Source organism: Andrena cerasifolii, chromosome 6 (assembly GCF_050908995.1).
Source record: "Andrena cerasifolii isolate SP2316 chromosome 6, iyAndCera1_principal, whole genome shotgun sequence".
Classification (NCBI taxonomy): Eukaryota; Metazoa; Arthropoda; class Insecta; order Hymenoptera; family Andrenidae; genus Andrena; species Andrena cerasifolii.
Window position 1 is genome coordinate 11473166 of NC_135123.1, and position 17404 is coordinate 11490569.

At 44.9% G+C, this 17404-nt stretch overlaps 1 protein-coding gene across 3 annotated transcripts in view; it reads right to left on the bottom strand.

The window, feature by feature from the left end:
• Nucleotides 1-17404, bottom strand: part of LOC143369713 (uncharacterized) — a 319720-nt gene that overhangs the window by 13996 nt on the left and 288320 nt on the right. For all 3 annotated transcript variants that reach the window (XM_076814009.1, XM_076814008.1, XM_076814007.1), the window contains exons 2-4: nucleotides 13438-13800; nucleotides 5617-5737; nucleotides 4385-4566 (exon numbers count right to left, since the gene is read on the bottom strand). In XM_076814009.1, the coding sequence (XP_076670124.1) occupies nucleotides 4385-4566; nucleotides 5617-5737; nucleotides 13438-13800 (666 nt within the window). The remainder of the gene's footprint in view (nucleotides 1-4384; nucleotides 4567-5616; nucleotides 5738-13437; nucleotides 13801-17404) is intronic.

A 17404-nucleotide genomic window follows, 5' to 3' on the forward strand; every position in this document is an offset into this window, starting at 1 on the left:
TCTTTGGAAAAATTACTATCTTCGTTACGACATTGTAATAAAAGGGAGGACAATAATACCCGATTAATTCTTCAGAAAGTAATACTTTGAATCGTTTAACTCCCCTTTCCATTCCACTGCTTCCCGAGATTGTTTAAATTAACAGCGTACCAAAATTAAGCGTCGACACTAGCAACATCTTCCCCTGGCTCGCGATATTCACACAGCTTGCACCGTGCAGCGAATCGAGACGCTTCGTACACCCCTTCTACTGGCTCCGTCTTCCCCAGTAGTACGTATCAATAACAAGTTCCGCGCGACGAATACAGGCTTACTGCGCGAGCATCGCAGAGCACGGGGCGCCTCTAAACTCTCTTTTTAACTGGCGCGCACCTTCGAATTGAAATAGTACAACGTCAATAAAACAGAGGGAGGAAGAGCATTCAGCGGACTCACTAAACTTCTGTTAAACTTCCCCGCTCCAACTTTCCGACTCAGAATATTCCCCCTGCGACGCGACGTCACCGTTGGACGCGTAAAAAAAAAAAAGAACAGCTCGCCGCCCAGAATTTCGCCCCGACGTTCCTTTTCAGTGGTGCGTATCGACAATAACTCCGACCCTCGAAGATCACCGAAAGGGATCGCGATGCCGGTCACGCGCGCCGGGCGTCGAGCGGAGGAGGTGCAAATTGTCGAACACGTGAGCTAACGAAGTGTCCCCCAGCGAAAGTGTCACATGCTCCCCGGCAAGACGACCACCCACCCACGGCTCCGTCCCTCCCCCTCCGCTCCCGTTCCTTGCTTTTTTTTTTCTCCAGGTCCCACCGACTCGGGAGGATTTAGCTCGCGAGGAGAAAATTGGACGATAACAGGCAGGGCGTGCTGCTTGGAAGTACAAGCAATTTAACCTGTGTAATTTAGTCCTTTCCTTCGTCTCACCGCAGGCTGCTGCAACCGGATGAGCTGAAAACCCTTCTTTGGCCCCGAGATGATAACGAGGCAAGAGGAAGGACGTGGGGCTACAAGTTTCCACCGCAAAATACCCGGCCGTCTGTGAGTAAACGCGATGCACACGCTAAGACCTGTCGACGCCCACTACTTGACCCTTCGGCGGGAGCCGGGGGCGGGCGGTCGGGTGGGTTGGTCTTAGGACTTTGCCCTTTGAACCCAACCGCCGTTCCTGGAATGTCATCTCGGGTGGATGGAACGCCGCCAGGATAATGGAAGACGTATAATAAACTAAAACGCTTGTAATCCCGATTAAGACAGCTCCCCGGGATCGCCGTTGCCCCGCGGGGAACGATGATCGAAAAACGCGAGGGAAGGTTCGCGAAGTGGGGCACAGCGGGGCGTCCTACGGCAGCCATCCTTAAACTGCTAAACAGCTAAACAGCTAAATGTTTGCACGATGATGAAGATGCCTCATAGGAGATTGGCTTTTTATCCGTGTAACGTGGAGTGAAACGCATCAACTTCCCCCTTTGCTGCCAGTGTTCTTGCTCGCCGGGATGAGAAGGCTGAGTTACTGCATGGTTTCTTGTGAATATGTATAGCTTATCTTCGGCGCCACGAGTGCGTCACTTTCGGCTCTGTTAGCCTGCAGGGTGTTTGTAAAAGTGGGCGATAGGCTCGGAGGATAATGGATGCTCGAATCGAAGGGTGGTGTCCAGGCTGGGGCTGCAACGAATTGGCATTCGAGTAATTACAGCTCTAGCCGAAGTTCTTTGCGGTTAAATTCGTTTCAACTTTTGAGTTCATGGGGGTGGAACTACGGAACGTGATTGTTAAGTCTTGAGAACTGGGAGCGATGGGAAGGGAAGCTAGTGGGAATTTTGTGTCTCCTCTGAACCTATGCAATGTTCGTTTGGATCACTATTTATGGAGCTGTCGAAATGGGTCCGGTTACGGGCGCCACCCCGTGCACAGTCTTCTCACGTTTCTGTGCAGCACAATCCCGTCCAAGCTTCAGCGTTTAGCTACGCCCCGTGTCACTTTATTACCGTTCTCGGCGGAGGAACTTACTTACATTCCGTCAGAAGTGAATGTCCCTGGTCGGACAGAAGTCGGTTTCACCGCGTCGCAATATTTCCTCGCGGCAGCGGAAACGCGCGAGTGCTTGACGCATCTACGCGCACCCCCGAAAGATAGAGCCGCGGATAAAAAATAGGCGCGTAAATCGCTGCGCGATGCCCGGCGGGGCGGTTTATTCGCCCAAAAGAAGATATCGCTTCGAATCCAACGTTGACGTTAACGTGCCATGCAGCGTGCAATGCGACCCGTGGAATTTACACGCGTCGCAACCGAACTCGCTAACAACCGGCGGTGCTTAATTTGGTTTCAAACATGTACACGCGGCAGGCAAGGATACGCGCGAAACGATCTGGCATACACTTGGTCCACACGGTGAAGATTAGAGGTAGGGCGCAGACATTACTGACATCGATCACTGCCACATTCTTCAGGAGAGAGCATACGCTTTACGTTGTAGTTCTGTGGTACTTACGTAGTGACATTTTTAGGGAATAGTTGACGAAGGAAGGAGCGCTGGAATCGTGGGTATGAGAGGATTAGGCCTAGTGTTCCTTCTCGAGAAATTTTATAATTGCTTGTTTATTATTTCGAGAGAAATACTGTTTCTTTCTCGAGAAACTTAAGTCTAGGAAATCGCGAACGTATAAACGCATGTACAATTTTTAATAAATGTTATTAGTAACATTAGAACCTGTATGAATTATAATTGGAAATCTCAGTAGAGATGATTCGACATTATTGACTGGTGAAGGTGCTCTTAAATTCTTATGTAACAATTTAGAAAAATTGTGTACCTACTGAATTAAGTAATGAGTTTCTTGTTTGCTATTAAAGAGGAAATATCGAAAAGAAAAGACAAAACTATTGTATCCCTTTTTGCATAGGTAATTTAGAATCTCCTCAAAAAGATTCAAAAGACGCAATTTTTCATTTAATATCCAAGACAGATATGTATAAAATAAATTCTAAGTAGCTAGACTTTTCGGAAAATATAACAGTAACCATGATTCTCCTGAAAATACTGAAAAACTTACGGATCCTCAAAATGAAGAATTACCATTAAGAAAACAATTAGAGCTAGCAGTCGCAGAGAGCATCCAAGAATTTAGTATATACCAAGAAAAAGATATATTCCGGACATTAACAAAGGAATTTCATATTTTTCAGTTCACTGGAAGAAGGATAACATCCACTCAAAACGAAATGATTTTTTCTAAAGCTACAGATTTGATCACAAAAAAAGAAAAGGAATAGATTAAAAGAGTATTTTAAAACAAAAAAGTATGTTTCACTTTGCACAAATTTTGTATTACATAAAAATCAATTACATTTAATATTTGCTTTCTAATTTACACAAGTTTTGTGCAGATTGGACAGGAATGAACAATTAATTAAAGTTTTCTTGCGTTTTGATACACATTATCAACGTTATTCCAAAAATATAAATTTTGTAACATTTTTTCCATTTTCTTGAGAATTCTCAAGAAGTACGATCCGATTTCTGATTTCTCGAGAAAGAAAAAACATCGAGAAATCAGGAACACTAATTAGGCCCATTTGAACAATACGTATATACGATATTTCAGAGATTTCCACTATATACTAATTCAATTATCTAACGTTAATACTAACTACCTAATATTTAAAATTTTAATCTAATCATCGAACGTTGCTCTGCTCAGCGAGCTACATCTTGCCGGGCGCGCAAACTCTCCAAAAGTCATGCAGCTTCAAGGAGGAAGATAAAGCTGACTAAGCAGTGCAACATTATTCCCTATCGGTTTCTCCAATGCCCACTTAGAATGGTGGTATAATTCCGTGCAATTTCCAGAATAGCCCTCCTAATGCGTTATCCCGCATTACAAATGTAGGGTGCATCTATTACTCTTCGTGACAGTCGCGCGGGGATCGCGATCAACGGTGTTACAAACGAATTTCATGTTTCCATTTCGTGACGGTCTCAAAACTTGGCAAACCCCAAGGTAAATCCATTAACAAATGCCCTCCCCCGTTGATAAAGTGTCGCCGTCCTGGTAAAAGTGCAAACTTGGCCGTGCAAATATTTATCGTAAAAGGCGGGCAAGCTCGTCGAGTCCGGCTAAAGGGTTAATGCACGAATCGATCTCCGAGAGAAACGAGGACAAAACGCGCTGTTAATCCGTGTGCAACGCGAACTGCGCCTATCCTCCCCCATTTCTAGTAACACAGCACGCGGCGCCGTTTTAACTCTCCTTTTCTGCGTATTTTTATGCCGGCCCTCCACGCGATGAAGATCGAACGTAAAACGGTAACGGAAGCCGCGGAGAAAGATAGAGAGGATACGAGAGATAGAAACAAAGATAGATGGGATAGATTAAAATACGGTTATACTAACCGGGATAGTAGACGGTTTTGTGGGAAACGTTGTAGTTTGCCTTCGGTATACCGAGCAAGCATTTGACAATCGCTGCTTCCGGTAAATCTTCGTCCAGTAAGGCCGTTCGTGATAAGATATCGTACAGTCCATCGTCACGCAGCGTAACGGTGGGCCTCGCTGTTTGCTTTTCCGGAACACCCCTGCAATGGAAGCGACGTTTGCAAAATTATCACGGCCACGTTAAAGCCGAAACATCATGCAATACGGCGGCTCAACCCCGCGGCATTAGCATGTTAATGTTATTTCGCAGATTTACGCGCTGCCGGCGCCGCGAACTTCAAGCATCCGTCCCCAACGATCTTCGGACGCGAGTTCGGAGATTCTAACAGGTAATCCCGCGCGTACCCGCGCGAAACGAAATTTTATGGCCGGGCTCCTGAGAAGGAGTTTCTCAAATCTGTAAAACGATTTGGGGGGTAGCTAGGGAGAGGTTTCAAGTTGAATATTCCTGCCGCGATAGAAAGGCAGAATCTTGCACCCTCCTTGATAGAAAAGGAGCTCCCCTTCGGCGCGCATCGAACCCATAGCTTTTCCATAGCATTAATTCTAGCTTAAGGGATTCCATCTGAGCGTCGAAGGCTTTAACAGGTGTAAAATAATAATGGTATTTATTTAGCGCGCTTTAATCTCCGCTTCGCCGCTGTTCACGCTTTGTAGTTCGGGATTTATTATTACTGATAACAGTGCCACGAGACTGCTTCATAAAATTCGCTGTTATCGTTCAGAAGTTTCCGCCGGCGAAATCGGGTAAATTCTATTTTTACTTGCGTCCGGACACTTACTATTTACGCTCTTGTTACATGTTTTTATTATGGCGGTATATACGTAGGGAAATGTTATTTTTCCTCGGATATATTACCTTCGTTATGTTCTAACAGGTATCTCCTATTCCTTTACATTTATCGCACGCATAAAATTGCCAAAATTCATCGCAGAGTATTTTCTCCCCATCGCGTTCGACTGTGCTAAAAAGATTCGCTTCGTACACAAATAAACGGGGTTATAATAGAATTTTCGTACTTTCCGCAGCGGGGTAATATGTCGCGGGCACACCGCGAGGAAACGAAATCATGTTGTTCGTTAAGAAATAAGGGAAAGCCCGTCTTTATCAAGATCTGAAAATATCAGAAAATTGGATAGTTTACCCTAGTGCATGCTTGAGGGTCTGGAAAGCTTGCAGGAGTACTTACTCGACGGATATATCCAGGGTAGGTTGCGGGTATACTCCTTCTACCATACACGTTATCTCCACTCCATCCTTATCATCTATGGTTTTCTTTCTACATACAAGATCGATTTTCTCCTCGGTCGCTGGAACAGAGAAGAAATCCCTTCGATTCAGACAAAAAATTTCAGCCTGAAATTAGGTACCTAACTTTCTCCACCCGAGCGTTTGTTAAGTGAAATATTTCCTCCTCGCTGTACGATTTCTTCTTTTAACAGAGAAGATAAAATCCCCCTACTACAAGCCTCGCAACTACGGTAACTGTCGCGTGACAACTCCCGACGAACCTTGAAATGCAAAAAGAATTTTGTCGTCATCCGCAAAAATTTCCCAGACAGCTTCGAACACATTACATCGCCCGTGTCGGGCAATAAAAGGAAGTACCTAATAACAATTACGTCTTCGTTCCCTGTTTCCCGCGAAACGGGTCTCTCTAAAGGAACGTTAAAAGTATTTTCAGTTTTTTTTTTGTTTCTTTCTCCTTCTGCTGTTGGATATACCGCGCTGGGAACGATGGCCGTTTTCGAAAGTGAAGCTTTCTGTCGCTACCAAAGTGAATTGAACGGCACCCCCCTTCCGTAAATCGCCCGGCTGTTTTTCGCTTTCAATTCCCCGGCGTTTATTTATTCATTCCGCAGCGAACTTATTGGCATAAGACAAATTGGCAGATAAATTCGAGCGCGGGGCACTACGGCCGATAAAGCTTAATGTCCGACAATGATTTCCGGACTGTTCGTTCGATTCGGACGTAGTCGAAAGCGGGGAAGCTACGACGCCATTGTTGTAAAAGCAACTGTGAAATTTTATTCGCAGCGAGTTCACGACGAATTTACACCCTGCAGACGACACCCTATTTTATTGAAATTTTTATCCAAGTCCCCTTTACTGCCGAGTATATTTTACTTACATCTATGGTGCCTATATTGTTTACTGCGCACGTGTCTGTTATTATTATTTATTCCGTGTCGCGTCGGAAGTTCGAGTGAAATTTAACGTGGCGCAGGAAATATATCTTCGATGAACCGCAACTTCGATATTTCATTTCGTACGTCGACATGGACAATTAGGGGAGGTTTCTTAAATTATCCATACGTATTACTGGGCTTGAATTAAAATACACGAAAAACGAGCCAGAAAGGGGATAGGTATCGGTCTAAGAGACTGAAATTACATTGTAAAACACTTGCAATATTCAGCCAGGAAGTACTTTTTTTATCGATTTAATTCCAGCATCTGTTTCTAAGGGATGTTTCTCCGCTTATTTCGGGGGATCCTCTGTGTCACTAAATTCCCGAAGAATTTTTAGTTTTCCCAGGGAACGGGAAGAATAATATCGAGGAAATTGTAAAGGGGAACGAAACAAGGCTGAAGCCGTACACAAATGTAACTGCCAATACTTTTTGCGCTGGTTCCCTTCGAAGAAACTCCGTGACATGTACGTTCCATTAGCTCTAAATCGAATCCTTCGCCCGCACCTGCTCGTTTTTTCCGCATCTCGCGTTCACAGTCAATTCTAATTTACAGGAGGCATTGCTTTCACGGAACTTCGTGAGCCTGTACCACGATCGAAACTTCAAACGGCACCGTGACAGAACGTGACTCAAAATCGTCCACCAAATTCGCAATAATTCAGAAACTAAATCCTTCCAAAAGCCGAAGCACACGACTCACTGTATCACCCTCGTGGCACAACTCACCCCTTCTAAGCAACATCGTCAAGTATCGATGGATCGAAGAATATAAAAAAAATGGGTCAGACGTCTACAATAAGGTAAATACCTGGTATAAGACCTTTAATTTTAATCTTCCAGTCAAAAAATAATACTACAAGGTACCAGTTTTCCAAAAATGTATTAGTTGTACCAATACACTAAACATTATTAATTATATTCGCTTAAGAGAAAGTAGAGACTGTTTAGCAAATCAGATAAGAGCAATACTAAAACGGTGTAAACTGGAGAGTTCAAGAAAATTTATTTTTATTACGAGTGTAATTTTTTTTTATTACAAGTTTACTAAAACAAAATATGCACATGAATATATTTTATTAAATATTTGAATAATTGAATAAAATAGTTATTTTATGGATACAGCGAGTATTAAATGTAATAATCAGTATTATTTAAACTAGTGTCCAGGTACTGGGACGTGTCCAGGTATTGGGACATTTACCTGAATCCACCGTCCCGCAAAGTTGTCCCTTTTCCCCCAATCGAATCGACTCCGCGCCCTCGAGAGTTACGTAACAAACTATTTCATTGCGCGAAGGGTTGAAAGGAGGACGGCCAGCAGTCAGCCAGCTCGATTCTTTCCAGCGTCGTTAGAGGGACCTTATTGCTAATGATTTCAGACGCGGCCGAGGAATCGAACATTCAATTTCGTCTCAGGGCCACTACCCGGCCGTGGGCGCGCGGCCCTGCGGAAGGGAGAGGAATTTACGAGCGTCCGTCGAATCGAGACACGGTGTACAAGGTCTGAAAGTGGATATTTCGCGGCGGCCACACGTACCGCAATGAAAATAAAAAGGTAATAGTAATGGATACACCGCGTGCTGGTTGCACCGCCCTTGCCACCCGGCCGTGGAACACGACGCTGCATTATCGCGATAATGCCGGACGTTCCTCGGGGCCGGGTTCCTCTTGCTCTGTTTCATTGCGCGAATGGCGGCGGCGCGGCGACTTTTATTTTTCGAGAACGAGTGGCCGACGGTGGCCGCGATGGGCCAAGGTAAACGCGGCCGGGGAAAATAAATTGCGCACGTGTCACCCGCCGGCTCTCCCCTCCCCGCGCCCCCGCTGACGGAAAAGTTCAAATTATATCGCCACTCTGGCGCCGTTATGCTCGTGTCATCGAAAAGGAAAGCCAGATGTCGGCCGGAGGCCGTGTCCGGGCGCGATACGAGCTCGATGCTGAATTCTAATTTGGAATATAGTGGGCGCCCTGGGACGGACCCTTTGGGTTCGGTCTGGGGGTTAACTTTCACCACTTTGGATCGAACGTGCTCACGCGGTATTGGATACCATAGTTTTCTTGTTCTATGTTTTAGTGCTTCTTCGATACTGGCGTATGAATTCGGTGGTGAATTGGGGCATTGAGAACGAAAACGGACCAACCCACATTCGAGAAAAATTAATTTTCTGCTACTTTATATGATTGGTACAGCCTATTGGAATGCAGTATTGCTGTTAGCTTAATTTCGCAAGAAATGTGGGTTAGTCCGTGGGAAATGTATGTAGTTAATATATTAATGGGAAGAGTATTCGGAAATGGAGTTTTTTTTATAGATATATAACAATTTTTTTTTGTATTATAATCCGGGAAATTGTTTCTTTTATAATTGTTACCACTTTCTCCGATTGATTTATTTTTTTATATTTTTGTGTTTGACCTGATGGGGTGGAATGTATTACCTAATGAGAATTCCGTTGCACAGAAATTCGTTAATGTTAATATTCGTTGAATCCGGATAATCACTTTGCACCCGCTAATTTGAATTAATTAGATTTCAATTACGCGAGTGATATTTTCGTTTTTGGGTTTGCTCGGTGCTGTGATACGGTAGAATTTAATTAATTAGGATATTTTATTTAATTCTCTTGCCGATTAAATAATCGCGATGAGACTCAGTTCAGATGCCGTCTATGAATCCATTTATACAACATTTTATTATATTACATGGTGCTTGTATACGAGGTAGTACATGCAATAATTTAGTGCCTGGAGTTCAGTGAGCTAATTAATTATATTTAATTATACTTTGGCTTCAGCTTATAAAGAAAAGGAAGCTGCCAAGACATCTTTCAATGGGATATTGAAATGATTAGTTGGTTTGAAGTTTATCTTTATATCCGAAGAGAAGCTTCCTACACGCGGCTATTATTTCGATATTATTTAACGGCGCCAGTGAAACTTTACGCTCGTTTTCGAACGCGCAATATTGTGGCCGTATTTACATGATAACAGCGGCAGGTGTGCCTGCAAATTATACAGAAGTTCAGACCCCCTTACAAGAACTTGCAAAATTATGGTCGTACTTGCGAATACACCGATATGGTAGTTATGATTTCTGACGAACAGGGGAACTTTCCCAATGAATACAGAAAATTAAAGATATCGATGGTGGCTAAGCATAAACTGTTCTCCGTTTAAAAAACACTGTCACAGAAACCAGTAAATTATAAAACCACTACTAAAGTGCAAATTACACGACCATTTCCACGAAACTTTCACGCGTTACGATAAAATTAAAGACCCTGCCTCTGCCTTTCCTCCAAAGCGAAGCCAATAGAGGAATCCGCGGCGTCGAGCGGTGTTTAAGCTTTTCCATTTAGAATTTTAAGTTATCCACTAGCGAGAGGGCGGTTAGAATTTTTCCGCCGCGAGCTGCCTGTTTGCCGTCAAAATAAACTGCTACCAGAACACGTTACTCCAACTTCTCGAGGGCAAATATTTGGCACCCCGCCGTGCGACGTCCCGCCTTCTTGCGTGTTGCGAGCAACGGCCAATAAATTGCTCCTTCGGGCATCGATAATTAGTCATCGACTTTGCCGCGCGGGAATGTTGGCCCAGCACGCCACTCTATCGGTCGTTCGCGTTGTTCGGCGAAGATCGTTGGGCATTATGGGCTAAATTAGAGGAGTTGTCTTGCGCGAGGGTTGGATTACTAAATACAGAACGCCGAATTAACTCGCTTACCGTCAAAGACACGAACAAGTATTTAAGACAGAGGCTGAATGGCTGGGCGTGGTAAACGGGGGTGGAAGACGCGTTATGAATTATATTCGCAACGTTACTTAAAGAATTTAAATGATTTCGCGAGAATTTGTAATTTATTATCTGACGAATAACGGAAAAGTATTAATAGGTTCTGAATTTAATATTACTGTTGCGTTACACCAGGACGTACCCGCGTTTCCATCGCGTTGGAATTTAGTTGAAGGCATTTGATCAAAAGCGAGAGTCGGCAGGAACATTAAAAGGAACACAAGGGGAGGTAAGAAACTGTTACAGCGATCAAGTTAATTACATGTTTTATAAGCGAACCCGTTCGAGCGCGAAATTTCGTAATAAAACGCGCGCAGGGGGATGCTTTGGCGGACAAGGAGGTTCCAAGGAATCTGATAAACGGTTGCACTCGTAATATTCGCACGGCGAGCGGTAATATTTCCCTGTGCCCCCCCCCCCCCCCGATCACTAATTATTAATCGCCAAATCCCCCTTCGGCTACTGATTTCCCTCTTCAATCGCGGTTCCAACGAATTTCCAATTTGCATCGCGTTTCGTTTCAATCATCGATACAAACACGTTATCGAACTGCAACGTACACGACTATCGCGCGTAAATAATTTAATTCCGCAATGAATTACTAAGTGGGCGTGTAAATATTATTAGTGGGAACGTCGTTTAATCGATACGGATTCGATCAGCGAACCTTGAAGCATCATTTTTCGATTAACCATTAATCGGCGATGCGACCGCCGAATTAGCTTAATGACAATAATTACCCCCAACAGTTTCTTTTGCCCCTTTCTCTTTAACGCAATGCCTGCGAAATATTCGATTTAAATTACATTACACAGGTAACGTTGACTTCGGCCGCGTCCCTTTAAAATACAATTCATCCGGGTCCGAAGAAGACAAGATTTAATTGCCCAATAAGTAGCGACGAAGGCGAGGAAATATTAATAACAGCTCCGCGGACCTCGTTGCGCGCGGCACAAGGGGAACGAAAAAATATTAAACGAACGCGTAGACGTGGTTACGGGGGCTTCATTTAATTCATATGAATTTAATCAACATACGTACGTTACCCACGAATTTTTTAATTAAACATTGCTCGTTCAAATTAGTTCGATGGCTGGAACATTTTCGTTGCGCCGTTTTTATCGTGGATATATCAAGCTTCCTCCCGACGCAAGACACGTTTGACCGCAGAATTTCCAATTACGCGAGCACCGAATTCTTTTTAATTACATCGACTAATTACACGGCGTGTAACGCGTGTATTTTCTAATTGGCACAGAGGAGCGTGCGCGTCCCGATGTTAATTACACGAAGGTTACAAATTGTTGCGGGGAGGGGGCTAAAATTCCGCGCGGCCAGCGCGCGCGGCCGTTTCGTTTCGATCAAGCCGCGCCCGCCTTTGTTTCCCGTCGCGTTGCAATTTCAAGAATTATTTCACGCAACATCACTCTACCTCGCGGGACGTCGCGTCAAACTGAGCGGGACGTGTAAAAATGTTACATGACTTGACAAATATTGCGGTACTTATCACGTGTCACAAAGCACGCGACATAACCGACCGTATTTTTTGCACCCCCTCTTTTTGCTCCGTTTCATTCCGCGAGCCGTTTATTCGAATTTTAAAGCCAATGCCGCAAGAACACTTGCCATCAGCTCGGCGCGCGTTACCCCTCTTTACAATTGTGCCGTGCGTGAGAAGATTTGTTTGCACCCGGGACAAATGCGGGGTAATCGTTTGGGGTCGATGTCGCGACGAAAATAACGCGCGAAGATGTTTTCCGCTTCCCTTAACAAGTACCTGTCGAGTGAATGGAGACTTCGAAGTGGCGGCCTCGGAAGCTTAATTGGATGACTCGAGGCGTGGAATTTTCAGTTCGAAATTTGGGGAGTCGAGTACCTACCGATCCTCTACACCCCCTGTAGTAATAACAGTGTTATTTACTTTCGCTATGTGCTCCGAAAAGATATCGGGTCTGTGACCTACATCGAATGATCGCAACAATATTCCCGTTGAAACGATATCAGGAAGGACGTCGATGGATCACTAGTCTTTCCCCGCTGTCGGCCCCTAAACCATCCTGAAAATTACCCCCTTCCTCGAACGACAACAGAAAAAAAAAAGAAGGAATTACGTCGTTCCTCGCTGATAATATTCTCCTCGTCGAGGAGACGTGACCGAGCAGCTCTCGATTCCTCTCTCTGAAACATTTCGAACCGCTCCTCGAGGAACAATCGATCCTTCAGAAGGATGAGCAGGCGAAACTACCCTCTGACTCGACACTATCGCGACAATCGCGATTTCATGCTTCCGCTAAAAAACGTATCGGTGATCCGTGGATTATATTAATAATCGCCGTTTAATCCCGCCGTCTCTTAGATATTACCGTCTAAAATCGAACGTCTTACGTCTGGTCGATTCGGTCGCCACAAAATCACGAAACGAAGCGTCTAACGTCGAACCTACCATCGCATCGGGATTCACGACGAAAGTAAACTTTCACCGCAAAAAGTTCGTACAGAAATATGTTCCAACAGAACGAAATTTGTTTACTAAGTATAATCTAATGGCTGAGCATCAATGCAGCCGTTTTTTAATACATATTCTGAAAAATTTGCTGAATAACAGCGCGTCGAAGAGAAGAATGCCGATTTAATTCTCCGCGAAAAACGGCATTCTCTTCTTCGACACGCTGTTATTCGGCGAATGTTCAAAATATTAAAATACGGCTGCGTTAATGCTTAGGCGTTACGTTATACTTGACAGAAAAATTTCGTCGCTTCGTTTCGGACAGTGAAAAATTGCGTTAGGAATTTTATACCGTTTAGTGAAAATCGGACGGAGCCCCGCCGTTTATGTAGCGATGGCTTTCGATCGTGCCGCGAGGGTGGAGTGCCAGAGGACCCCGGTGAATGGGGAAAAAAGCGCGCAAACGCGGCCAATAGAGAAAGGATAATTGCCGGGGCATTCTGCTCGGCATAAATCGGCATAAAGGCTCGTAAATCAACGGCGATCGGCCGCGGCCGTAAATAGCGGGATACTTACAATACACAACCATGGGGGCGCTATTGGACCGCTCGTCCGCGAAAGTGGATATGACGCACGTGTAGTCGCCGGTAAGATCGATACCGGGCTTATTCAATTTCATGGCTCGGTACTTGGTGTACGGATCGTCGCTGGCTTCGTACGTCAGGTCGACGTACTTCCTAGTGAGCTCGCTGGCCAAAGGTTTCCTCCCGTATATCCATTGGTAAGCCAGTTCGTTGGTGTTGAAGAACCATTTCACGACTAATCCCTTGCTCGGCGTGTCCTCGAAATCGTAGTCGCAGTCCAGGATCACGTAATCCGTGTCGCCGGCCTTCACCGTCGCGGGGACGTTCACGCTTTTTATCACGAGCTGCCAGCATTCTGAAAAATCGCAACAAAAAAAAAAAGAGCAACGGATGAGAGAGAAGAAGGTGCCAAGAGGGTGGGGAATCGATCTCTGGTGTGTAGACCTTCCCCTGGTACAATTCGTTGAGTGGCGGTGGCGAAGTAGGGGGAGAGAACCGACGACGGGATGCAAAAGTTGTGGAAAAGTGGAGTTAGTTTCTTGGGTCGGTGGCTGAAGTGGAGGGAGCAACTTTGTTTTGGTGTAGATGACGCGTGTAATGCTGGGAAGTAGTGTAACGTAAGGTAGGCCTCGCCTCGCCTCGGCTCATTTTATTCTTCCTATGCTTTTCTTATGTAGTTTGATAATTTGCAACACCTCGAGTGACTCCGAGCCGCGGATTCTACCTCGAGAATATTTTGATGAATAGAGACGAGGCGAGGCGAAGTGTCGGCCTACTGAATTGACGACTGCGCGGGAAGAGGTTCTCTGAGCAACTGACCAAATACATGATCCGAGGCAAGCTCGGATAAATTCAGGTACGGAAAAACCGAGGCGACGCGAGCCTAGATGCGAGTGCGAAAAGAAGTTGCGCCGAGGCGAGGCGAGGAGTAGTGGGAGCCTACCTTATGTTTGCCTGGATGGGGTGAATACGGGGCTGTCGGTACACGTAACATGAAATGGTTATTAAAACTAACATTGATATTACTTATTTTATCAGAATAAACCTATGTTCAGCATTTTGTGCTTGTTCGGAAAAACTAGTGGATATTTGGTTTAAGACAATATTTGCTGAAGATCGAGTTGAAAAATGAAGCCATGGCATCTGACCATCTCTCCCGGGGTGCCGGGAGAAATGGTACTCGTCGTTTGTCCTCTCGTTAGCTGTGAAAGGAAGGGTGAATGTGGCCACATACTTTCGCTGCGTTGCTTCTCAACACCTCTACTGTCTTATTATTGATGAGCCTTGGCACGATGAATCTCTGTGGGCCTTAATAATAGAGATATTTACATGGAAATTATTAAAAATTTCATAGTGGTCGTGGGGTTTTAGTGGGTAAAAATCCCTCGCTACCCTGGCGCCAGCGGGCGATTCCCTTCCGGAGGCATCGGGGTGCCTTTTGAAGATGTCTCCATGTTAAAAAAAAACTTTATAATTTTTTTTATAAATTATTTTTTTATAAATTATTTTTTTTATAATTTTTTTTTTAACTTGGGGAAACCTTCAAAAGGCACCCCGACTCCTTCAGAGGGGAATCCCCGGGGGCGCCAGGTTAGTGTGGGATTTTTACCCATTAAAACCCCACGGCCACTATAAAATTTTTAATAATTTACATGTAAATATTTTTATTATTAAGGCCAATTGCCAGAAACGCTCGGACGCCTATTTACTTATTTTCGACATAGATCCAGCGTGCCAAGGCTCATCAAAATCGGTGTCTACCACATGGTGTCCTCCCCTTGTTAGTGGTTACATTGAAATTGAGTTGTTTTAGTATGGGTTGACAATTTATTCGGCTATTTATGACAGTGAGCAAAAAGGTCAAGTCTGACATAATTCTTCTGCTTTCAAGAGTTAACAAGTTCACTCTGAACAGCCATGGCTTGTAATTATTGTGGCAATCTATAGGAATACTAGCACCTTAACCTTAGACATTTGTGTTGAACGCTCTCGATTCTACTGCAGTGTATTTTGAAACGAGGAGACCAAATTTATAGTCTATTAATCGAGAAAGACAGAGGAGGAAGCGAAGCGACGCTACTCGTTCCACTGTTTGGCTTCCAGAGAAGCAAACGGTCTGCACTTTAACGCGTTTTTACGTACAGGCATTTACCCGGATTCACTCTACTCTCAATTAATCCGTTAATGCATAAAATCATCCTGTTTTCCGCACTGGGAAAAGGACGCTGAAGCTCGAATTAGAAGGCAGCCTGATTGTTTTGAGCGTTAGGGGTGGTATTCCGGGTTTCGTTGCATTGCCAACTTGGAGAGCGTACGCGGGCGACGTCGCCAGCAATTATTGCACAAATGAATGCACGCAGCGCGTTGATAGGGCGCATTGCATAATAAACGACGCGAAATGGAAATTACTGTTTAACTGCCACGGAGAACGTTGTTGCGATATTGTTGTAACGAGACGGCTCCATAATTATTCATCGCGGACCAATGTTGCCTTGAGTGATCCGCCGCCGAATTTCGTAGTGGCCGACACAACCCGCTTTTTCGCGAATACCAGGGCAGCTTGAGGATATTTTGTAACTCATGGGAAACAGAGCTCGAACATCACCTGTCCCAACGTGCACGCTGCTCCGCAATTTTGTTAATCCGCGCAACATGATGCAGCACCACAAAGCACATTGTTTTATGTGACGTATAGGGGTGATTCCTTTTAAATGCTTCGCGCGATGTGTAACGTAGTCGCGGTTAATTTCGCGAACCTTCCCTTTCACCCAGCAGATACACGCCCCACTACGTTCCGCGGGGGAGGATATTTATTAAAAAAAAAAACTGCGCCGCACAATATACCTCGATCCTAGAATTCAATTCGTGCGGTTTTAACGAAAGGTAATTAAATAATTAAGCTTTAAATCTGCTTCGCGGATCAAAACGCCGCGTGAAGCAAAAAACTGGGATTTCGCGGTGAGCGTTATTCCCTGAAAAATCGCCGGCGTGTGCCAGTCAGTTTAATTAAATTGCTAGATTGTTCTTTCTCTCCCACCGTCACGCCGCACTGTAATAAATCCCCATTTTCGGGAGAATTCGATGGGAATTGAAACCGTGCTGAATAATTTATTATTTCACCTGCAACGCGAGCTGCGTGCCGCAACGAATGCATATTTCATAATACTGAACGCGTGCGTTTAAGTCTGAAAGCAGCCGCAAACTGGAAGCAATTTTCTTAAGAGGATTCATTCAAATTCATCATCCAAACAGACATCTCCGCGGCCCCCCGATCCCCGTTCCCCGGCTTCCAATCCAACATTCCTGATCACATTACCCAAACGTTTCTTTAAAGCTCTCCACCACATTCCACCGCATAAAAGCGCAAGAATTAAATTGAAGGCTGGCTGGTCCTGAAGCACTAAAAAATCATTCAAACCACTTCTTCAATCTCATCAGACGCACGAAGAAGAGGAGGGGAAAAAAAATAAAAAAAATAAAATGAGAGGCGAGGGCCACTCGAAGACACATCGCAGATGTCGCCGCGGCAACCGTGAGAGGCCACTTCGCGCAGCCTTGATAATTACAGAAGCAAAAACGAAAGGGGTGTAGACGGTGATAATTATGAAACATCGTCCCGCGGAAGAAACTCTCTGCCCCGCGATAATAAAAAGAAGAAAAAAAAGGAGAAAGAATCTGCCTTCGTCGTTGCTTCCCACCAACGCACCCCAACCTACCCCTCTCTCTTCTGGCCGGCATTTTTTCGCGGCGCGTAAATGCTCGACCGCCGGGTGTCTCGCTGGTTTTTTCGCCAGCTGGAAACTTTCCGGGGCGTGGAAAAGCTCGCCGCTTTGTCCACGACGAAAGTTGGGGCGGGAATTTATGGCGCGGGTGTCGCGGGCCGCGCGAGAATTTTCACTTTTCATTGGGCCGCGACGCGCCAACTCATACACAAGAGGTATCTGTACGCTGACAAAAGT